This window comes from Rhamphochromis sp. 'chilingali', assembly GCF_963969265.1.
Source record: "Rhamphochromis sp. 'chilingali' genome assembly, chromosome: 4".
Taxonomy (NCBI): domain Eukaryota; kingdom Metazoa; phylum Chordata; class Actinopteri; order Cichliformes; family Cichlidae; genus Rhamphochromis; species Rhamphochromis sp. 'chilingali'.
Genome location: NC_137948.1, coordinates 32,289,770 through 32,313,743, shown reverse-complemented (window position 1 = coordinate 32,313,743; position 23,974 = coordinate 32,289,770). Strand labels below are relative to the sequence as shown.

At 42.4% G+C, this 23,974-nt stretch overlaps 1 protein-coding gene across 1 annotated transcript; it reads right to left on the bottom strand.

Annotated features, from left to right (window-relative positions):
* Window positions 1-1,100: 1,100 nt before the first annotated feature.
* On the bottom strand, window positions 1,101-23,431 carry LOC308395086 (3',5'-cyclic-AMP phosphodiesterase 4C-like). Its single transcript, XM_080879754.1, has 17 exons — window positions 23,314-23,431; window positions 21,601-22,348; window positions 20,460-20,594; window positions 16,365-16,492; window positions 16,090-16,272; window positions 15,949-15,988; window positions 15,550-15,620; window positions 14,113-14,275; window positions 13,645-13,738; window positions 13,387-13,544; window positions 11,299-11,397; window positions 11,043-11,207; window positions 8,973-9,072; window positions 8,735-8,889; window positions 6,675-6,797; window positions 6,415-6,597; window positions 1,101-3,186 (listed from the first exon to the last, which is right to left on the bottom strand). The coding sequence occupies exons 2-17, from the start codon at window positions 21,640-21,642 to the stop codon at window positions 2,299-2,301; spliced, it is 2,727 nt and encodes a 908-aa protein (XP_080735880.1). The 5' UTR covers window positions 21,643-22,348; window positions 23,314-23,431; the 3' UTR covers window positions 1,101-2,298.
* Between the last annotated feature and the right edge of the window lie 543 nt (window positions 23,432-23,974).

The following is a 23,974-nucleotide window of genomic DNA, read 5'->3' as shown; positions in this document are numbered from 1 at the left end:
GGGACTTCCAGATACAGACGGACAAAATGGTGGTGGCTAACCAACCGGACATAGTGGTGGTAGACAAACAGAAGAAGACGGCCGTAGTGATCGATGTAGCGGTTCCGAATGACAGCAATATCAGGAAGAAGGAACACGAGAAGCTGGAGAAATACCAAGGGCTCAGAGAAGAGCTCGAGAGGATGTGGAGGGTGAAGGTAACGGTGGTCCCCGTGGTAATCGGAGCACTAGGTGCGGTGACTCCCAAGATAGGCGAGTGGCTCCAGCAGATCCCAGGAACAACATCGGAGATCTCTGTCCAGAAGAGCGCAGTCCTGGGAACAGCTAAGATACTGCGCAGGACCCTCAAGCTCCCAGGCCTCTGGTAGAGGACCCGAGCTTGAAGGATAAACCGCCCGCAGGGGCGTGCTGGGTGTTTTTTTATATATAAAACTTTTTATTTTAGTTCTGTAATAATAAAAAATGCACTAAAAGGAGAATAACTATAATGAAAAGGCAAATTTAAATAACCAGGTAATGATAAATAACGTACTGCAGAGTAGTTATGTGATAAAAGATGTTAATTATTTACACCTGTTCATTTGGATACGCTAACTTATAATTATTAGAGCCTGTCATCTTCATTGTGAGGCTTCAAAGTTTGGCAGTTGTGTTTCTTAGTAAAGGTTGCTGAGCCCAGGTCTGGTCCATCTTCATGCTACTCTGTGCTGCAGAGAGAGTGAGATCTGTGCAAGTAACAGAGTGGGAGATCCACTGCTGGATAAACTGAGAACACTGTTTCCAAACATCTTTCATCTGTAAAAATGGCTTCATAGTGTAGTCATTTAGCCTGACAAGCAAAAGGTGTCCAGTTTGATCCCAGGAGGAGACACAATTCCCTGCAGAGTCGCATTAGGAAGAGCGTTAAAAAACATTTGGCAAGACACACGCCAATACCAATACATGTCTGTCAGGCAATAATATTGGTAATTGATATATATATTAAAAAAAAAAAAAGAATATCCTTTTTCCTTAAATGGCTTCTTGTTTCAGCTCTTGTGCAATTAGAAACTCCAGCCCATCAGCTGCATTGATCGTATTTATTATATGACATCAGCAGATTAAAATACATGTTTACTATGTACAGATATGTAACAGGGGTGTTAGATAAAGTGCCAAATACATTTTCTTTTTTTTTACAAAACCAAACAATCAAAAAAATCAAACAAAATAAAACAATGGGATTTGTGGAAGACCATCACACCTGGTGGCCGGGTCCCACAGTTTCATTGCTTCGTGACGAGTAGCCCCCTCATTCGGAGGCTGAATTGCTCAGTGCTGGTTGTGGGACGGTTTGGCACGATTCAGGTGAACCTGTCATGATAGGATGAATACTGGGTGTTCTTTAATTATTATTATTATTACTATTATTTTTAAAACATTAACCAACATCGACATGTACAACAGATCAGGCTTCTGAGCTATAACGGTCCACATATTACTCAGAGACAGTGTCAGAAATCCAGCATTGTTGCATTAAGGTTAGTATGTGACGAGGTTAAACTGTTCCTGGACCACATCCCTGGAGGTGTACTCGGCATTCCTGTTCACAAGTGGAACGTTTTTTTCTAGTAAATGTGAGATGACAGACTACACTTTCCAGACTTTTTTTTTTTTTTGCATTATTTTTTTCTGTTTTCTGACAAACGGAGGAAGCTGACATTCTTTTAGCATTTGATGCTCACTGTGTGTGTGAGATGTTATCTTCCTCATCAACGGGACTGAGACAGTGACCGAGAGACAGCGGAGGGTAGTCTATAAGAACAGAACAGGCACGCACTTGTTTGCATGTGCGTATTTCAGGCTTTGTTAGATTTCCAGGAGCTACAAAAAGGTCGACAGAACAAATCCCTTCCCTTTTATTATTATTATTGTTATTATTATCATCATTATCATCCCCCCAGTTCATCCTCCATGGCAGTGATGGATTTACAGACACCAGGTGAAGAAGACTCCAGTCTGTCACTACCGGCTCCTCAAGTTGCGTTTGGGAAGATCCAGAGAGGTTTTGTTTTCGGTGTACGGTTGGTCTTTCAGTGTTTCTCTGAGTGTTTTAAGGATGTCCGGAGCAGACAACAAACTGCTCCTCAGCTACGATGCTCACAGGACAAAGTGGTCAGAGCGCGTTATTTGGAAGGAAGGGCGTCATCAGCTATTTATCATCCTCTACACCCACTCGCTGCCGTTGTGGCCTCTTTCTGGCCCTCTTCATCTCAGTCTTTCCTCACTGACCCTGTGAATTCACCTTTTTACACCTGGCTAGCTCTCCTCTTCCTCTTGTACTTCTTCCTCTGCCTCCTCTGGTGCCTCCTCCTCTCCCTGCTCTGCTGCTGCCTCTTCCTCTTCCACATTTTCCTTTATTTCCTCCTCATCCTCCACTTCTTCCTCCTCTTTCCCCTCATCCTCTTCAACATCCCCCTCCTCCTGTTCCAAAGCCTCCTCTTTTTCCACTTCTGCTTCCTCATTTTCAATGTCCTCTTCTCTCTCATCTTCTACTTCTTCTCCATCTATTTCCTCTTCTACATATGCAGTTTCTCCACCTTCCTCGCAGTCTCCCTTCTCCTCTCCCCCTTCCTCACCTTCTTCTTCTTCAGCTTCCTCCTCCCCTTTTGTTTCCTCCTCTTGTGCTACATCATTGGCTTCTTCTTCTTCCTCTGTCTGTGCTCCTTCTTCTTCAAATTGCCCTTCTTCCTGCACCTCCTCTGCCTCTTTCTCTTCCTGCTCCTCCTCTTCCTCCTCCTCCTCCTCTTCCTCCTGGACTCCATTCTGTTCACTGTTGTGATTTTCCTGCTCATCTTTGTCATCTTCTGCATGATTCTGCTCCTCTCCGTTTGCCTCCACCTGGCCGTCCTGCATTAAGTCCTCGTCGTTGTTATCACAGATGGCTTTCCGGCCACTCCTCCCGCTGCTGTTTCTCATGTGTATGTGGTTGTGGTTGTTTTGCTCTAGGTCCTCAATAGTGATCTCAAACTGGAAGCGGTCATGCTGGAGGTGTCTATCTGGAGGAGGCGAGGGAGACTGGGGCATGGTGTTCAGGTACCACTCCCTGTTCTCTTCCAGCGTGTCCAGCAGCTCCTGAGCATCTGGATGAACCAGGTCGGCCCACGTTTCCCACAGCGGGTGGACGATGTAGTCGATGAAGCCCACCTGGGAAAGAAAAAGAAGATGAAAATACTTCAAATACTAGACGAAGCCACTTTAATGTGTGGTGCTAAAGGAACATGTCAACACTTTGGAGAATATGTTGATTCACTTATGGTTGACTTAGCTGAGCATAAAAACTGAGTTGACCTGATTCTGTCCTTACATCACAAACTCCATGTGCCATAACCATTAACGACTAAATCACACATTATCTATTCAATGCCTCAGCTTGCACAAACTTACAACCGCAGTCATCTCAAGGTATATTGTAAGACATGCTTATAAGCACGTCTCCTGTATGTTTGACTTGTACAAAAACCCAAGTGATACTTGTGCTTTTATTTCAACTCTGTAAACTGTCAATTGCTGTTAAATTGTAACTGCAGCTGCTTTATTAGGCCACAAGGTGGTGCCAACTTTCTTGCTGCTGTGTTGCACTTAGGTTGATAGTTATACAAAGAAAAAGTCAGACTGCTCTGACACCGGTGTGAGTCTCCACTGCCATATCTGACAAATATCTGAGACAAGTCAGAGCAAACCCAGGACAACACTTGAATGCCAAAAACTGCAGTCCCCTTAACGGCCACTTGAGGCTGATTGAAATCCATTTAATTCCCATGGTAACATCACTAACTTCACAGCACAAGGTTTATAGCCAAGAAAATGGTTTTGGTCTGTACATCTATTTGTAAAATCTGCAGTGGTAAACTTTTATTAAGCAGAAACCTCCATGGCTGAAAAAGAGTGCTGGTCCAAAGACTCCATATTACTCAACTATGGTGCCTTTAATTCAGCTCATTTTAATGAAGGAGTGATGAGCTCATGCAGTGCCGAGGCATCTGTCGTCTGTCTGTTTACAAGTCACAAGAATCGCTCCTCTGTGAGAGTATTGGTAAGATTTTAGTGAAGTTGCACTCAATCATCAGCAGATGGGTCTTCACCCAAACTGTGCTCAAGGTCAGGGTCACATTAGTGATTTTAAGGGGCACTTTTCCCCACATTTTCAGAGAAAAACCTCCATTCACATTTCTCACAGATTCACAATTCTTGCTCCTGATGTATTGAACAATATTGAGACCAAAGCAACTTAACAAAGTAGTTCACATCAGATTCTCAGCTTTGAGAAAGAAAGAACTTCATGAAACACCAAATGATGCGACAGCTTAAAATATGGTTTTAGGGTCGGGGTTTTCTGATCTACATTATAGTAAATAATAAAGTGCGTGAAATGACACACTGATGCATTATTGCATATTTCCATGTTTTCATGGTCATCATTGATACTGATGATTGTCCATGTAATACATAATTCTTTCAAATAACTCCTGGCAAAGAAAGCAAATAACATATGTCCCTTAAGTAGTATTTTACCTTTGCTAGAGCTAAATCCAACTGGCTGTACATTAACAAACACAAAACCATTTTACAAAGTGCAGAATCTGTGACCACAAACTTGACGCAGAATGATGTTACTGTTTCTCATCGTGAAAATCAGAAGAGGCATATCTCTGTAGCTGCTTCCAGCTGGACATTGACACAGGAATACATTTCTCACACACGTATCCAAAACAGATTTACTGACTGAGAGTTTAGCATAAGTTATTCCAGTATTAATTGTGCTGACAAATTTTGGGGGACAAATAAAAGTGCTGCACAATCAACAGTTTGTCATTCTGTCACAACGCAATATAAAACGCAATTTTTAGTTTTAATTCTAGTTGCGTCGTGGCCCGAGGTTTGTTGGTCTCTCCACGTCACTCAGCAGCCAGCAGTTGGACTGCTTTAAAATTTCATGTCTCCAGAGGATGAACCTTACTGACTTTTGTGTCTCTGAGTTTTTTCTTTCCTTCCTGTTGCTCTGAGAGAAAGCAGATGCACCGACTAAAATGTGGTTTTAAAAGAAATAATCTGTTCCCCCACAGTATATGAATTGGAACGATCTTAGCTGGGCTTCTGTCCTAATAGCCACCATCCAAACAAACATGTTTAAATAGCCCAATCCACAACTGTGTGTAAATCACAGCCCCACACACACACACACACACACACACACACACACACACACACACACACACACACACACACACACACACACACACACACACACACACACACACACACACACACACACACACACACACACACACTTTCTCTTGATCTAGTCTTGTGCAAATGGTTTGTACATTTGATGGACATTTGTCACATATTTTGATTTTTTTTTACTGGTTTGAAACTGACACTTCATAACCCAGTATACTTACACCTGAAGCTTTATTGTCAAATAACTGCAACCAATCTGCGATTTTGGACTTGTGATCTTGTGGGAAGGAAAAAGGGAGTTTTTCCTTCCCACTGTCGCCAAAGTGCTTGCTCATAGTGGGCCATATGATTGTTTTTTTCTCTGTATCTATTATTGTAGGGTCTACCTTATAATTTAAAGCGGCTTGAGGCGACTGTTGTTGTGATTTGGCGCTGTATAAATAAAATTGAATTGAACTGAATCTAATCGAATCTTGTAGGATCAAGTGAATCAAGCCCAAATCAGTGGTAACCATCTGGCAACCACTGGTTGCTAGGGAAAAATTTGTATTGTGTGCAATTCTTTGGTTGCTACCAAATTGCTCTCTTCCATAGCACACTTCCTCCCCTCACCCACAATTGGTCATATCAGAGGCTGCCGCTCCCTGAGCCTGGTTCTGTTGGAGGTTTCTTCCCGTTAAAAGGGAGTTTTTCCTTCCCAGTGTCTCTAAGTACTTGCTCATAGAGGGGTTGTCTAATTGTTTGGTGTTTCTTTCTAACACTGGCTCTTTATCTTACAATATAAAGCTCCTTGACGCAACAGTTGTTCTGAATTGGCACTATATAAATAAAACTGAATTGCATTTGTGCATATATTTACCACTGCTTGTCGTTTTGTGTTCATTTTATCATTATCAGATCGGATACTTTCCCCACACACTACCAACTCCCACATTTGCGGTGTTTGTGAATGACCTGCCACAGACAGAAAAATGCTCATTAACACTTTCTCAGAGTCTCAGCATAAACTGAAGATTTAACAGAGTCTATTTCAGGGTTGTTATTTCACACTGCTCTGTGTTTCTGTTGTTTTATCCACCCTTGCTATCATAGACACTTTAAAGTTGCTTGTTTGTGGCTCATTATCCTTTCTGTGTGCACATTTAACATCTTCACTATATTAATGACGCTGTGAGTCAGAGAGAGCTTTACCTGACTTTTCTCCACAGACGCAGTGTGTTTGTCACACATGGCGCTGATCTCCATCCCTCTCTCGCGTTCTTTGTCGCCCTGCCGAAAGAACTCCTCCATGATCCGCTCTGTCCACTGTCTGTATAAAGGTAAGTGCTTGGTGGGGTTGCTCAGGTCTGCACAGTGCACCATGTTCCTCAGTACCTACGATCATACAAGAATATTTAATGTTATGTATGTCATTCTCTCTCTGCGGGGTCAAACGTTACTGATCAAGTTACCTGTATTCGTTCTGTATAGTGGTCCAGAAGTAGCACGCCAGAACTTGTCACCTTCTTGGTCTCCACCATTGTCTTTAAATCAGCCAGCAGTGTCATGTGTTTGGACATGTCTGTGGCCAACACCTGCAGAAAACGACAGAAAGAAATGCAAACTACTTTCTGCCCGAAGCTTTTATTTTGCATCCTTGAACCTGTAATATGCTCTACGCCCTGTTAGGAATCAACCCCCTTCTACTCCTGTGTGATTATAAATTACTCTGAAAATATATAATGCAAGAATCAGGGATGAAGTCAGTCCACTTTTTCTCTAAAGGGAACCTATTATGCTTTTTCTTTATTTATCACAATGTTGTGTGCTCAAATCTTTAAATAATGACCTCATTATTTAAAGATGTGAGCTTACAGTTGTGGTCAGACGTTTGCACACATTCATCATGGACATGAATGTTCTCTTTGAACTGACAGTGGACCCCGTGGTAATCGGAGCACTAGGTGCTGTGACTCCCAAGCTAGGCGAGTGGCTCCAGCAGATCCTGGGAACAACATCGGAGATCTCTGTCCAGAAGAGCGCAGTCCTGGGAACAGCTAAGATACTGCGCAGGACCCTCAAGCTCCCAGGCCTCTGGTAGAGGACCCGAGCTTGAAGGATAAACCGCCCGCAGGGGCGTGCTGGGTGTATATATGTATATATATGTAATATGATTGACTATAGCTGATAGGCAATGCAAACATTAAAAATAATTTGTTTAACAGGTCTCATTCAGTATTCAGAACAATGGGTCCAAGAAATGCAGTACAAAGCACAGAGTACAAAGTTGCAAACGTTTTTGGAGGCATTCTACACTGCAAATTCCACAATCATCAGTTCAAACACTAATATGATTTTCAGGAACCAATCAGGCCTGGCATGAACTGGAAACCGCTGGAACACCTGGATCACTGTCCACAGTGACTCGAGTTCTACCATCAACATTTCACCATGGGCCGAGAGGAAGAAGACCAGGAAAGAAGCCCCCACTCCTTGGTGCAGGAAGAATTGACACCTTCAGACTCAACTGAAGTCTGGCGCAGTCTACATGGACAAGCCATTCTCCATGTAGACAGCTTTACATTTTATGATCAGATGAGACAAAGATTGAAGTATTTGGCCACAGTGACAAGAGGTATGTTTCAAGGAGTAAAGGTGAGGTTTTGTACCAACTGTCAAGCATGGTGGTGGTAGCATCATGTTCTGGAACTGTTGTGCTGCCAGTGCATTACACAAAGTGGATGCAATAAAGAAAGGAAACACCTCCACAAAGATAATGATCCCAAACACACATCAATACTGGTTTCAAAATGGAGCAAGCAGGCTTCCCAAAGTTCCAACCTCAAGGCTACGGAAAATTTCTGGACTACGCCGAGTCAGTGCCAGGAAACCAACTAATTTAAATGAACTCTACCAATTCCACCAAGAATAGTAGTCAAATATTTAGCCACAATTATGCCTGAAACTTGTTGATGGCTAACAAAAAGGTCTGGTTGAAGTGTAACACATTTACCCAAATATTAGTGGGTATACTTTTGACCCTGTGTTGATTACCCCCCACCCCAACATGAATTCAAATGCTGTCAACCATTCCACCCTGGAAAAAGAACATTCAGAAATTACAATGACATTTATCCCCATGAGAGCGGATATGATTCTGACACACAACTGTATGTACAAGTAGTCCCTGTAAATCAAAAGCTGTATTTAAAGCACCTCATCTGTATCTTTAAGGCATCATATGTGAGCACAGCAACCCCACCCAGTGCAAACCTTGTGTTTGCAAAGCTCAGCCAGTCAGAATAAGGGTAGCTTAAATGAGAAGAACCAAAACAGATACATTCAGTTTCCTGTTCAAGGTGTTTAAATATACACTTAAGAGAATCTTAAGAGAATACAAATCTTTAAAACTAAATAAAATATGACTAAAACTAAAAATGATAAATTAGATTCATACATCATTTGCATGATAATAGAAAAAAATGAAATTCTGTTAGGTTACTGCTACATTATTTTAAAACTAGTTCCCTACCATATCGATGACGAGCTTGCGAAGGCTCTGGCGCTGCCGCTTGGTAAGGTTCTGGAAAATGTCACAGTTTTCTTGGTGCAAAAGCTTGAAGCCCACGGCGAGGTGGTGGTTCTCCAATACTGACTCGTCGTTATACATTAGGGCCAGCTCTGAGTCTGAGCGCAGAGGAGGGGGTGTGAACACAGCGTGTGCAAATATCAAAGCATGTGTGTGAGTGTGTGAGCGTATGTGAACTCACTGGTGTTGATGAGGAACTGATTGGAAACTCCGGGATGGTCTACATCGTGGATGGCTGCAGCAAATAGAGCGGCGAGGATTTCCAGGTCAGTGAAGACAGCCTGAAATGACAAGAAGGGCAGGAGACAAAAGTCAATACCTCTGACAGTTTCAAAACTAGTTTCTGTGCTAATAAAATGCAAAAAGGTGCGTCTAATAGCAAAGAACATACTGCAGTTGAAGAATATGGATAAACGTTTTTACTGTCTTTGCAGACGTGACCATACCGCAGCTAAATGTGAGACGGTATGGGACAAAATTATATCTAACTTAAACAACAAACACACACAAACTCTGTTCTAAGAGTTTGTGTCTTCTTATTGCCTTTTGCAGCAGTTTTCTTGGAGTCATATTTCCCCTTTTTGCCTTTAAAAACTGTATAAAATGTTTTAACGCCTTTTCTTGGGATTCATTCTGTAGACTTCACGTCACATCATATTCTTCCCTCTCTGTAAAACTTAATAAAAACTAGAAAAAAATATTGGGTCTTCCAGTGGTTTCACCCAGTTTCCTGTTTCCAGTCATTTTTATAACCGCATTTCCATATTCCGCCAAAAACTGTGCAGCTTGTAACTTTGTAGTTCCCTAATTTTATGTATTGTGTAAGCAGCAAAAGCTCGTGGCGGGTTAACCTGCACTTGACCCACTAGAACAGCCTTTCCTGCTTTCTTTGCAAGCCAGACAGAAAAGCGGCTGTCCTGCTGTCCTGAAAACTAGAGCTACTCAAAATATGGAACACTGTCTCAGTGTGTGGGAGACAAATGCATTCCCAGATAAAGTCAGATGTTGTTCTTTTATTTCCAGTAGAAAAAACAGCAACCACAGTGACACTGAACCCAGCTCCCATTGTTTGTGTGTTTGAATCTGTGATCAATATCAGCTCATAGATTTACTTATACTTCATACTCAAGTCATAATGCTGTGAAAATCTTTTAAACTTAAGATTTCTTTGTTGTTACATCACTGCATAAGCCATGGTGTAATAAGGGTCACATGGTCAGTCTGCTTTGGATCCAATGTGACCACATAAAAGGGCTCCAGCTTTTTATGCAACACATTAACAAACATGTGACAAAAGTAAAAACACTCTCTCCAGCTTTTTATCTTTTTTAAATTGTTATTATTTTTCAGGGATGTTTCTCAGGTGCAGCTTCTCCATAAAACCATGTGTGTTAGATCAGGTACACGTTTCTTTTCTGTTGATAATCTAACACCTGGACCCACAGTTGAATCCCCTCACCCACAACAAGTTGTGACAGATGTCTGTGTTTCTCTGAGGCTGGGTCTGCAGGAGGTTTCTTCCTGTTAAAAGGGAGTTTTTCCTTCCCACTGTCACCAAGTACTTGCTCAAAACAGGATCCTCTGATTGCTGGAGTTTTATTGTAGAGTCTTTACCTCACAGAATAAAGCACCTTGAGGCAACTCTTGTTGTGAATTGGCGGTATATAAATACAACTGACTTTATTAAATTAAACAGTTGTTACTCTACTAACCCGTAAAGACTGGTACTTGTATAGCACCTTTCTACTCAGCCCTCAAAGTCCGCCATACAGCACTTTCATCTATGCCCAAGGGATTTTCTAACATAGACATACACACTCAGAGCTGGATGGATGCATCGGGGGCAACTCACTGTTCAGTATCTTGCCCAAGGATCCTTCAGTATGTGGACTGAGGAATCAGAGCAGCCACAGGTGCAATTTAGAAATGTTGAACAGGTCAGTTTGAGGCCTTGGGCCAAAAGTCTGAGGAAACTTGAAGCTCAAACATATTTTTTTTGTCTAGACACATGAATAATATGCATTTTAATATATAATGTATTACAACATGACACACTTATTTAAATAGGTCTATTTGTTTGAGAAAAAGTTAATTCATGTTCAACTATGAAAGTACCCAGATGTTTCAGTTAGAAGATGTTTGTCTTTCTTTGCTTTGATTTTTTATTCTCTCCACCTTTTCTTCACGCCTCTCTCCTTATGTGTGAACGGACATCAAAAGTGTGTGTGTGTTTGTGTGCGTGTTGACCTACATCAAGAGCAGGTGTGGAGAGAAGAACATGTGTGGACTGGGTGACATCTGCAGCATGGAGGCTGTTGTGGTACGCTACGTTTCCATGGTAATGGTCCTCCAGGGTCATCACGTAAGTGACAAAGGTGTCGACTGGGATACGAAATGTCTTCAACAGCTCTCGCTCCTGAGGAGGAGCGAGACAAAAGAAAAGGGAGTACACCGTGTACATGAGCACAGACACGAACAGTCCACATTTATACGATTATTTTCTTTACCTGGAAGATGGCGTACATGATGCAGCTGAGAGGTCTGTTGTTGGAAAACTCTGCTACTCTGAATATGTTAAAACTCCACTTGTCCAGATCCTCCAGCTCCTGTTTCAACACACAAAGTAAAGCGAGCCATAGCTTGAAAATCACACTGTTTCAAAAATGTTTCATCAAAACTTTCAGATGGTCGTATTAAAGTCCTCCTTACAGTGCAGTGCGCTGTATACTCTACTTTCAAGGGGCCAGACTTTCTTGTAACTTTTAACAGTGGTGTAGAGCAACAATTCTCCAGTTTTCTGAAGATCTTTCAAAGACTTTCTTTGCACATTCTCTCATTTTCAGTCCAATTCTTGCACTTGACCATTTTTAGAAGATGTTTAGTAAGTCATTTAAAACTGACCTACGAATCACTCAAACATAAAAAAGAACCTAACTCAAGGTATGAACAAGTGTTGTGTCTACACATTACAGACAACAAAGAACCCGTTCCAAATAGTATCTTTAGTCACTTTGCTACTAACAGCATATTGCCAAAACACATAACTTGTTCTTAAATGAATTTAAAAAATTCAAAAGAGAACACACAACTGTCATTAATATGTACAGAGGAGGTCAGCAGAGAGGAACAACAGAGAGCCTTCAGCCTGTGGTGTCGGGGCTCGCAAAAATGATGGAATATTGAACCCAGAAACGTTTATTCTGACTGGCAGTGGCTTCATTTTTCAGCATGAAAATGATCTTAAGCCCACTGCTAATGCAGTAAAAGCATACATGGATAGAAGAACACACAGTAGAACCCTATCAGTCATGGATCGGCCTCCAAAGAACTCAGACCTACACATTACTGAAGCAGTGTGGGATCATTTTGACCGAGAACAGAACAAAAGGCAACGAAAATCCAAAGAACTCTTCCTGAAGACTATTTAAAGAAAAGAGTTTCCCAGCAAAACAGATAAATAAATGGCCTGTATTTGTAAAGCGCTTTACATATCCAGTCATCCATTCACACACAGGTGATGGCAGCTACATTGTAGCCACAGCCACCCTGGGGCGCACTGACAGAGGTGAGGCTGCCGGACACTGGTGCCACCGGGCCCTCTGACCACCACCAGTAGGCAACGGGTGAAGTGTCTTGCCCAAGGACACAACGACCGAGACTGTCCAAGCCGGGGCTCAAACCGGCAACCTTCCGATTACAAGGCGAACTCCCAACTCTTGAGCCATGATCGCCCCGGCTAGATAAATACATGGATGGTAGTTTAAGACTTTAGCACCAGACTTTAGCCCAAAGGTCAAACACATGACTCTAAATCAAGTCTAAGGTCACTCTGTATTAACCTACATAATGTTTCCTGACAAGACTTCATTGAGCAAACAGCTGAAAGTTCAAATCATCCTCCATCCCAAACATGAGCAGACTTCCAGTGCTTCCATCTTTGAGCTCTGGCACCATTTCAACACTAATCACACAGCAGACACTGCTTTGATGTCTCTCAGCATAACCTTGACAGTTGAGCCTTAGTGGTAGGTGGTCCACAGATGTATAGAGAATATCTGTCACCTGGTCCAGTTCTTAATTACAATGGCGTAGGAACAAAGCTTTATGTTTGTATCTAGCATACTTTAATGTGATTTATGTGCTGCATGACCAAGCAGTCAGAGACAGTCTCCACCCCACTGTGGACCTTCCAAAAAAATGTGGTGCTAAAGACTGGATGGAATTAAACAAGCAGGCGTCAGGCACTAGAAAGCAGACTAAAGGATTAATAAAAGACTCCAGCTGGTATGTGAACAGACATAAACCTAATAAATATATGAGCACTTTTTTCTTACAACAAGTCAGTACTTGCAGTTATTTTCTGAAAAGCCAGGCCAAACTTTCTCGATTGCATAAAGTATACAGTAACGTGGGATATAATCATGTTTGCTTATGTTTCTATCAGATACAGGGTACGTGCGTACATCTGTTTCTTGCTGCTAGAAGGGAAAAACAATGCCAAAGCCATGAAAAATAATATCATTTTTCAGAGATCCGAGCTCAAGTCTGAGCAAAGTTTGATGGCGAGTGTGAATAACGCAGATAGAAAACAGCACCTTGGCAAGCTCATCCTCGTGGTCCGTGTTGACGCCGAAGCGAGGCATGGAAGCGCTGGAGAGGCTGGAGCTGTGAGACAGTTTCCTCACTCCGCTGATGTGACTCATGGATTTATCTTTCAGAGTGGGAGACGGGATTTCCACCTCATTCTGCTTGTCTGAAGACACACACACACACACACAGTGGATTTATAGTTTTTAATTTGGATAAGGTCATAAATGCGATGTGGACAGAAATCACATTCTGGTCCCGCTCACCCATGAAGGTGCTGGAGATGTACTCAGACACCTGGTTCCCGGAGCGACTCATCTCTGACAGGTGAGAGAGCTCTCTGTTCAGCATCCTCTTAAACTGTGGCAGAATGAGAACAAAACACAAAGATGGTGTGAGTCAACCTGAGGCTTCCCTCAGGAAACTTAGCGTTATTATTCAAAACAGAAGGCCTGTTTGGATTCTGGGCTTTGAGTGAGTCCAGAGGTTTAAGGAAACAGTAAAACGACTGAAAAAAAAATGTTGGAGATAGATTTTTACATTTTCTGTTTAGTGTCCTATAATTATTACTTACAGCACAGAGGCACCAATTCATGTATTAACTGCTAGCAAAAATCAAAATGTAATGATTTGAGCTAAATATTGAAAACATACATAAAGGTTCATCTGCATGGTTATGAGCTGATCTACAGCTGGTGACATGTTAATACGTTTATACGGTGTTAGTTACAAACCTTGTTGGAAGCCATCTCGCTGACAGAGCGGTGTGTCTGGATGGTCTCCAGCTGGTCTAAGCACCAGTCCAGCTCCTCCAGTGTGTCCAGAGCGAGCTGCTGGTACTGCTGGTCTGATAGTGTCGCCCTAGGACTGACGCACACTCCACCCAAAGGAGACCTCCTAAAAAAAACAGAGTAGTAAAATAATTAGGCTTTTAATAACCCAGTACAATCCACAAGTATCTGTAATCACAAATGTGTGCATGGGTGTTAAACTGCATGCTTTTTAAGCATGGATACTACCTAAACTGTAAATAAAAACAGAATGCTACAATTTGGACGTTATTTTGAGCATACATTTAGTTGGAAACAGCACAAAGTCAACATCTGAAATGTTGAAACTGAGATTTTTTTTAACTTGCTAAAATTTGAATATGGTGCAAGCAACATGTTTTGTTTTGTTTTAAAAAAAACTGTAGGTGTGTTACATTACATGTTTTTAGCAATGCTCTGTAAGGAAACAGACTTCCAGTACTTGTGGTTACTGTAGTTCAGTTGTTTGATGCTGACAGAAACAGTGGTTGGAGACTACAGCAAGACCAAAATCATCAAAACACAATAAACCTGAAGCTTTCTCGCCTCGCTGTTTTAAAGAAAGGAGCAGGTCTGCGACCACGAGCAGTCAGTTACCATCTTCAAAACAACGTTTGGGCATCAAAGTGGCAATAAAATGACAATAAGATGGAGTCAGTCTGCAACTGAATAGGATCAAGTTGGGGTCTGTTTGTAGTGCATCTATTAAATGTGAAATTTTTTTAAAATAAATCTTTTGCTGTCTACGTACACAAAAATTCACATTGAAGTTTACATTCATTACTTACATTTAGAGTCCTGACAGAACCTCGTATCTACAGGGCAGCGATTTAACTGCAAAATGACAGGCGCTCTGCAAACTTGCATTTTTACAGGTTTTTACTGATTTTTCCAAGGTGCAAGGAGCTTGCTGTCCTACTTTGTTTGTTTGTTTGTTTGTTCGTTAATTTATTTCGATCATGTAAACAATATACATAAGTTCATTTGGCAAAGAATAGAAGATAAAAAATGCTATACAAAATAAAGCTAAACATGTGTGACTGAGCTGTAACTGTCTGAGGAGTTTTTCATACTTTTGCTTTCAAATGTATGTTATAAGGCACTGCTGGTCAAATCAGGCACCTCGGCTACTTTCCTATAGCAATGTTGAGCTACTGTATGGTTGGAATACATGCAGAATGTGGTTTGATAAAATAAGTAAAACCTTCTTGCACCGAACTACTTTTGCATTCTGTCTTTATTTACATTTTCCCTAACATCCCTTTTTTTATTGGTAACAGGTCTTATAAACTCCTGTAACGTACAAATGGTCCTTTAACTTATGCAACATAAACTCTGTGGACAACAGGTGGTGATACTGACTTGACGGTCGGTGTGGAGACGTTGGCAAGGATGGTGAAGTTGCTCCGTACCGATCGCAGACTAGCCAATACCTACAATGATCGCACAGCATCACAGGAAAACAGCATAAATACAGAACAAGCTTACACAGATGTACACATATTACTGAGAGGTGAACGCTTAATAACGTGATCAATCATTTCTGCTGTTTCAATAAAAACTTCGCCTCCAAATCCTATAATTATATTGAGTGTCTGGGCACACTGGAAACAGTATGAACGTTCCTGGAGGAACGTTGTTTCGCCTCACTGTGTATTTTTAAACTGTATATGGTTGAAGTGACAATAAAGTTGAACTTGAACTTGAACCAGTTTTTATGACCACTCATGAAGATAAATGAATCTATAAAGTCAAACTCACTTGGGCAAAAGGTGTGACAATAAAATCTTCTGCAGTATGCCTAAGACAGGAAGAGTTGGAAAATAGAGAGAAAGCTGAGTGCAACATTTCATACAGCCATGGATAAAGTCATCACTAATCTCATCTCTCTCTAACTCTCACCCTTCGCTGGCGAGGGAGGAGTTCCGTGAGACCGTCTTGGGGGACATGTCATAGTCCGAGTCGGAGCGGTACAGGAAGGACTCTCTTCTCTGGCCCTGGGGGAAGGTCGTGTGGAGCGTGAGGCTCGGACTCTGGGAGCCCAAAGGGGTGTGACCTGGGGACACGCCATTTTCTGCTTCGTAACTGGAACATGATAGCAGTGATTAGAGAACGACAGGAAAGCTTTCTGCAAAATGAAATCGGTGATTTGACGAGGGCTTAAAATGTGTGTGAACCTGTCAGAGTCTGCTTGTGTGATGGAGATGCGAGGCGGGATACGAAGGGGAAGAGTTGTGGGACGTGACGCGTTGCCCAGGACTTCTGGTGACCGGGTGCGATCTCGAGGTCGCAGCCAGCAAGGTACCTGGTGAGGTAAAACGTAGGTTCAGTCCGGCACAATGGGTGTGACTCAATCAATTACATCAGTCAACGATCTGTGATTCTAGGCACAATTATGGGCAAAGCTACTGTTTGGGAGCAGTGGCGTGTCTAGAAATTTTTGTTGGGGGGGCCAGGTAGGGGCACAGATTTGGAGAAGGGTGGCAGATGTAATTGGCAGATAATGTTTTAAAAAAAAATTCTACCAACCGTTAACCATAATTCAATAATCCTATACACCTAATAACCGAATGCGCTTTTAACTCTTATTAGAATGAGATTTTAACCACTACGGTGCAAAGTTTTTAGATACTGCGTTGATAAAGTACAAGAGATACAATCAGTGCTTTGTCAGTGTTTACTCAGCATTCAAGGACATCAATATTTGCATAGTATTTTTACTGACATATACTGCACATATGTTTTGGGCAAAAACATTTTTGAATATTAAAATACGAACATTTGTAACAAACAATTGACAAATTAGCCAGTTCCAATGTAAAACTTTATCTGCCTGTTAAAAAAAAGAAGATAATCTTCTCACAAACTGGTGTCTGATTTTGAAACAGGAAAAAAGTGGGGAAACAACTGAAAAGACTAACATTTGAATAAAACCTGAAAGCAAGTAAATACTTTCTATGCTGCCTTATCGTAAACTTTGGTAATATTGATGTATAAAGAACAACACTGGCTGATGATGAAATACAGTCAGCTGGCATGGTGACACTGCCAGTATTAACCTGCAGGGCTGGACTGGGACAGAAAATCGGGCATTTTGACTACAGACCGACCCACCAGGTATTAAAGCCATAAAGACTTTGAATGAAAACAAATGCTGTTGTGACAGTGATGTACAGTCTTGTTGGTATATGTATGATTTCTATACATTTTACGTCAGATAAAAACTTTGGTTGTAAGATTTAGATAATTATTTTTTAAAAGCTAGATATTTTAAATGAGAATAAGAAAGAAAAGTATTTCTTTGTGCCCCCCTTTCCCTGTTAATGCCCTACCTGGCCCCCTGGCAACACTTTCCTAGATCCACCCCTGCACAGTTACCAGCTGTCAGCTACGTAGAAAAAGGATCCTGGTGCTATTTATCTCTCAGAAACAGTTCATAACTTCCCTTCAACTCATTCATGTCACCTAAAAGGTAAACCTGTTTCTCCATCACCTGTTCAGCTCTGATGATTCAGTAAGGACATCTCCTGGTTTCATCTTCACGTTTCCCTCTCATCACACATCCAAACCGACATCATGACCAGCAGCTTTACAGCTGTGGCTCCAGCAAACATCAGCTGATATTAGAAATTAATATTAAATAAATTCTAACAACAGCTGATCAAGCTTAAACGTGCTGCTGTTGTTTAGCACGACATCTGCTGGTTTCCTCTTTCTGGCCCAAAGTGGGCGATAAATAAACAAGAGAGAAAAGCTGATCAGCTGATCATTGATCAGTTTCATGATTGAAGTAGCAACAGGAGAGGCAGGGGGAGAGAATGAGAGAAGAAGAGGCAGCTGTGCAGCATAACGACAGAATAACTCCAGCTTTGTGTCTTTTTTCCATTCTAGCTAAAGTTCGGGACAAACTGCGTCTCTTCTCAGCTCAATACGAAACGTGTAATATTTTCTCTGAATGAGGGGCCATTCCATTTTTTTTAAGGAGCCGTTGGCAACTCTACTAACTTTATGAATAAAATAAAGTTCACTATCAGTAACATCATAGCACCCACCCAGCTGTATATAAACTCTGTCAAGCTGGCTAGAATGCAGTACGAGTTATTGCAACTGAGGGTAAAAAGTCAGCACAACGAAAATAAACTCCACCTAAACTTGGTTTATATCTGACCCAGATAGACTGCAGGTCACAACTTCTTACCTGAAGTTCAGTTCACCTGACACTCGGACCGGTGGCCGCCTCGGGGCTCTCCTCCTGCCTCCCCTTCCCTCATCCACCTGCTGGCCTCTGTGGAAGCCCCGCCATAGCCACCACCAAACAACTGAGTTATTTTTACACATCGACCTGCATCTGGCCAATCCACCACCTCTCATTGTTCATGCCGTTACAAAAAAAAAAGAAAAAAAAATAAGTCACCGGGCATATGCCCGGTATGCCCGATGGCCAGTCCAGCTATGTTAACCTGCAACCAAATCTGCAGCTCCATACAGCAATGTTACGACTTAGATTATATCTTATAACTCATAACTCTTATGTTAGCTCCCCTCAGTAGCATACTGTCTGAAATATTTGATGGCAGCAATAATTCTTTAAGTGTTATTTTTTCTTTGGTATTCTAATTTCACCGAAGTTTACTAAACTCAACAAACTTAATATTACTTACCGGGACATTTATTCTGTCCTCATTTTCTTTCACCGAAAAATTGTTTCCTGCAGTGCCATCTTTCGTGCTTGGCTCTCCTACCTTTGCTAACGTGATGCACATAGCGCAGAAGCCGATGCTGCATTCACTTACACTCGGATATCTGAGCTTCACCGTGAAAACATAATCGGACATTTGATATTTGATTGAATTTTATTGTTTTGCCTTTGGGGTGGCACCTGGGGTGGCCAGTCTGGGTGGGGGGGTGGCCTGTGCCCCCCCAGGCCACCCCGCTGGACACGCCACTGTTTGGGAGATATAGCTTGCCTAACCAAGGTTTTAACAATAGGTGGGTGGAGCTTATGTGCTTAAAGCTAGTACACCTAGCTGATGAGATGACCAGTCAGTGTCACTGACATCATACAGAGGCAAGGGTAGATTTAGAGCAGCGGGAAGGCTGTGCTTTTTATTCTCACACATATCTCACAATCAGGTGCACACGAGGGTGTGATTAAAATTTTAGGATTAGGGTGAAATGAACGAATGATTTTTTAGCTGTAAATACTTTTGGTGATTTTCAGTGTGAGAGGTCAAAATTTGCCCATCTAGTCCACATTTTCAAAATCTATTTGTCAGCAGGTAAAAATATTTTGGCATGAAGTGCTATCAAAAAAATTTTTGTTTTGAGTTTTTCCTATTGTTTCCTTGGCAGCAGGAGAAAGCTGTAAATACACTAACATTTTAACTTCTCGCTAAGTGATAAACCTATAAATAATTTCCTATAGAAAACACGGAGCAGACAAAGCGTAGCATATGTATTTGTTTTGCATGATATTTATTGCTGAACTGAACCCTTTGACCATGTTTGTGCACTTGGTGCCTTTAGAAACATTTTAATGCAATTATGTGTCAAATTATACAAACTGCTGTGTGGTTAATAATCTGAACAGCAGCCCATTTTATCACAGTCCAGCAATCTTTTATTTTATTTGTATGTTACTTAGCACTAATTAGCAGGTGTCTCTCATCAGCATTGTGAATTGGTGTAGGAACTTTTTGGGGCAGTTTTCATTGATCAGCGGGACATGAGAACTGCTCGTACAGGAACACCAGTCACATCTGATTAAAAGAGACGTAAACGGTTTGGTGTATTTGCTCCAAACTAGAGTTTTAGAAAGCTTTTCCTCCCTGGAAATTATAGTTTGACCACCATCTTTGCTGTTATAGAATTCTCGCACAGATTCAGCTAAGCTTGCAATCATTACCTCTGTCCTCTGATACAATTTGGCTTCATAAAACCAGGATCGCTATAGCCTTCTAGGGTTCAAAACAGGTGCCCACAATCAGTGGATGAACTCACGGTAGCTGCTTTCATCTATTAACTACAGTCTATATGTCTAAAAAGGGTAATTTCCTGCATTATTCAACTTCAGATAAGTTTGAAGTATTGCTTGAAGTAACAGAAGAAAAAGGGACAGATCTTGGTGGCTCACCAAGGTGGTCCTTATAATTCAGTGACCTGTTGTGCTAAAGTGTTTGTTGCTATCAACAGTGACTTCAGGTGTTACCAAATCAACGGGACTGGAACCATTCAGATTGCCACTTTAACATGCTCATTCCATCTTCCCATACCTGGAGACTTGGCGAGAGTCTTCTGCTCCTCCCTCTGCGTAACTCAGCCCCCAGCGTGGACCCGGACGTATACGATCGGCTGTAGCGAGATGACTCCGCCTTCTCCCCAGCACCTGTTATATCTGTGTCATTTCCCTGAGAGACAGAAGGGAGGCAGGTAAGGGAAATGGGGATATGGAACAAGAAGGTGCATCTTCAGAGGATTAAAAGAGAACATATTGTGTCTTTCACAAAAACACTGCGTTGCGTGTGTAATGATTAAAAAAACCCAACACATTCAGTAGCAAAAATGGAAGAACGCAGTTGCTGTTTTGGCTCATGTCCCAGGCTGTGTTGTTTTGCCATATTCAAACAATGACGAGCAAAGAAACTTGTACAGAAACACAGACTATAAATTATTGATGTAAGTGTGTGTGACTGTGCATGTGTGTCTGGGATAGGGCCTCTACAGACTGAGCTCTTAGAGGCTGATCTGCACTGCAGTACCGTAGCAACAAAACACTGGGGGAATGGTAGCAGTTGCTAGGCAACAGTGCCGTGTTGCTTCCATGCTGTGTTTGATGTCATCCAGACCCAGATGTTGGGAGATGCTCGCATCCACACACGCACGCATGCACGCACGCATGCACGCACGGACACACACACACACACATGGACGCATAACAAAATGTATAATCAATAAAAGAGCTCCCGATTAATGCATGCTGTTATGTCCTTTGGCCAGGACTTCACCTTTAAACGGAAATCACTCATTTACATAGAGCACTCACTTAGCTGCGGCTCATTTACATAGAGGACTGGGACTGAGTGGCTCCTGCTGGGTGAGTGTAGGCTGGAGGATGCAAACTGTCCACTCGGACTTCTGAGTGTGTGCGGGAACAAAGAGAGCTTGGATGTGTGAAAGTCATGGGGCGTTTATGTGACGGTAGGCATTCAAGTTGCACACACACACACACGCACACACACGCGCACACACACACACACACACACACACACACACACACACACACACACACACACACACACACACACACACACAGAGTTCAGTGAGACAGTCTGCTACTAGGCCTGGGATCTACGGTCTCTGTGACTGTGACAAGGTTAGCAGATTTTCCCTGATTGTTCAGATCTTCCTCCTCACCTCTTCTCCAGTCACCGACAGCACGCTGCGGCTCTTCTTCATTCTGATTGGCTCGTTCTGGGCCCCAGGGCGGAGCGTTCCGGAACCCAGGCAGCAGAGCAGGTGGAGAGCCAGGACCGGAGAGGTCAGAGGTCACTGCAAGGTCAAACCGGGGTCAGACCGGGTCACAACCGGCCCCCATTGGAGCGGATTCGGCCAGCCAACCGCCTCACTCGCGCTCCCTCTGCACCTCAGTCTTCAGGTGGTTGAAGTAAAGCGTGGTGGAGAACAGTAAAGGAGCATTTACGCAGCCCTCAAAGGCTGCAGGTTCAGACCGAGGCCGCTGACCTTTGTTTGGATCTGTCTGTTTTCCAAAGTCAAAGGCAGAAGAAAGAAAAAAAGTCACTCCATGTTGTCTTGCTTTGGCCAGATGAGCCAATGAACATCTCAGTCAGGGTTCATGATGCCGTTGCCAAAGGAAACCCCTTTCTCTAAAACGTCTATCCAGCTCTGAGAGTTGTCTGCATGATGTTCCCCAGTTGTTAACCTGATTCCACATGAAGGCAATTTCCCAACAATTAAGAATCCAAACTCCAAAGAGATTACAGAGAAATTTGGTCCTCTCCTTTCTCAGGTCAATCATCCACAATATGACTGGTCATGGTCTGGATCCAAATCCTGCTTAGGAAGACGTGTCAAGCATGACCTCGTCTGAGAAGTCCAAACATCCTGGTTTGATCTGCCAGAGTCAATCCTGGAAAAAATCTTCCTGTGAGAAAACAGAAATTAAGTGTTAGTATGTACAGACTTTAAAAAACAAGAACAAAACAGAAATACTCTTTCCTGTCTTATTTCAGTGAATTCATTTGATGTATCATAAAATTGGAAAAACTTGTCCTCATGTATACAGTACTACAGAAGATGTGAGTGGTTTTCCATGATACAAATTTCATATATGAAAAAAAAAGCCTCCAAACAAAACTCTCAAGACATGGCTGGTTGACTGGTAAATAACTCAGAGCGAGGACAACGTGTTTTGATTGGCCTTGCTGGAGCCGTACCTACAGTGTGGCTAATTCTGAGCAGATACTGCAACACCAAAAAGCTCTCTGATGTTATATAAGTACTCTGAGCAGTCCAAACTGACCTAATTCTATTGGATGGGACAGATTCAGCATATCAGAGTGTTTCTGATGGAGCTGGTACACACATAGAGAGCTGCTGGAGAAGACTTTCATCAAGGGTCACCATGAACACACCCTCTCAGCGATGGGTCTTCCACACAGCAGCGTCCACACAGATTCACACGGGTAAAAAAACAAAACAAAATGAAAGAAAAACATACCCAAAACAAAAGAGGAGAAATCATCAAATGCATAGTGACACAGTGACATATATATGCACAGACAATCAAGGCATTTGAGCCTTTACACACACACGCAATAGCTGCAAACCAATACCACCTCCACTACAGATAAAGCAGCTTATAAAACCAAGCAGCTATGCATCAATATGCAGCTCAACCACCAGCCTGCTGTTCTCTCACAAAACACCCAAATACATATATAAAGCGAGCGCGCACATGCTGAAAACATTCACATATGAGGAATGCCCCTGCTGTCATGACTGTTTGCACACACTGCATGAGGTATGTGTCACACACACATACACACACATGTCCACATACACTGGCACACACAGACTGGAGGATGTAGGAAAAAAAATCACACTCACCTTGATCGCCTGAAGATCAACAGCAAGATGGGCTGCGCCTCCTCTTGCTTTCACTTGTCGCCTTCTCCTTCTCTCCCCTGCTCCCTCTGTTTTTCTGTAGACATAGCGGTGTATCGCCACGGCTAGAGGGGGAAAGAAAAAAACACACACACACTTGCTGTTTTCATGAATATCCGTAGCTTTACCAGCTCCCCTCCCTCCCTTTCTCTCCTCTCCCTCTCCCCTGCCTCAGTGGTCTCCCCCAGCCACCCCCCCTCCCACCACCGCCACAGCCTCCACGGAGAAGCCCATCTTCCCTCCTCTCCCTCCTCCTGCACAGACGCACAGTATGTCCATTAATCCCATACAACACTCTCCGCTCCTCTCCTCCTCCTCTCTCCATCGGTACTCCTGTCTATTTCTATTTTTTCCATCTTATTAGCAGCCACACACTGATCCTCTGTTTCAATAGTCAGTTTCATCGCTCTCCATCACACACACCCACGACACAGGGCACATTTTTATTGGAACAAACCACTCATATTAAAAAAAACAACAACCCACAGATCACAATAAGCATTCATTTCTCCTTTTTTCCTCCCACGCCTCTTTGCTATTTTTACAGCCATTCAAGGGCATGCAGCACAGTTCTCAATACACTGTTTCTGTATCTTTTGTATTT

What these genes read in the sequence shown, in the direction of transcription:
- LOC308395086 (XM_080879754.1), bottom strand. Translation starts at nt 21,642, where the DNA reads ATGAAGAAGAGCCGCAGCGTGCTGTCGGTGACTGGAGAAGAG. An exon ending in TGTCGGTGACTGGAGAAGAG is followed by an intron (nt 20,595 to 21,600) that starts GTGAGGAGGAAG and finishes TCTGTCTCTCAG; the next exon opens with GGAAATGACACAGATATAAC. An exon ending in GTCTCCACACCGACCGTCAA is followed by an intron (nt 14,276 to 15,549) that starts GTCAGTATCACC and finishes TGTTTTTTTTAG; the next exon opens with GAGGTCTCCTTTGGGTGGAG.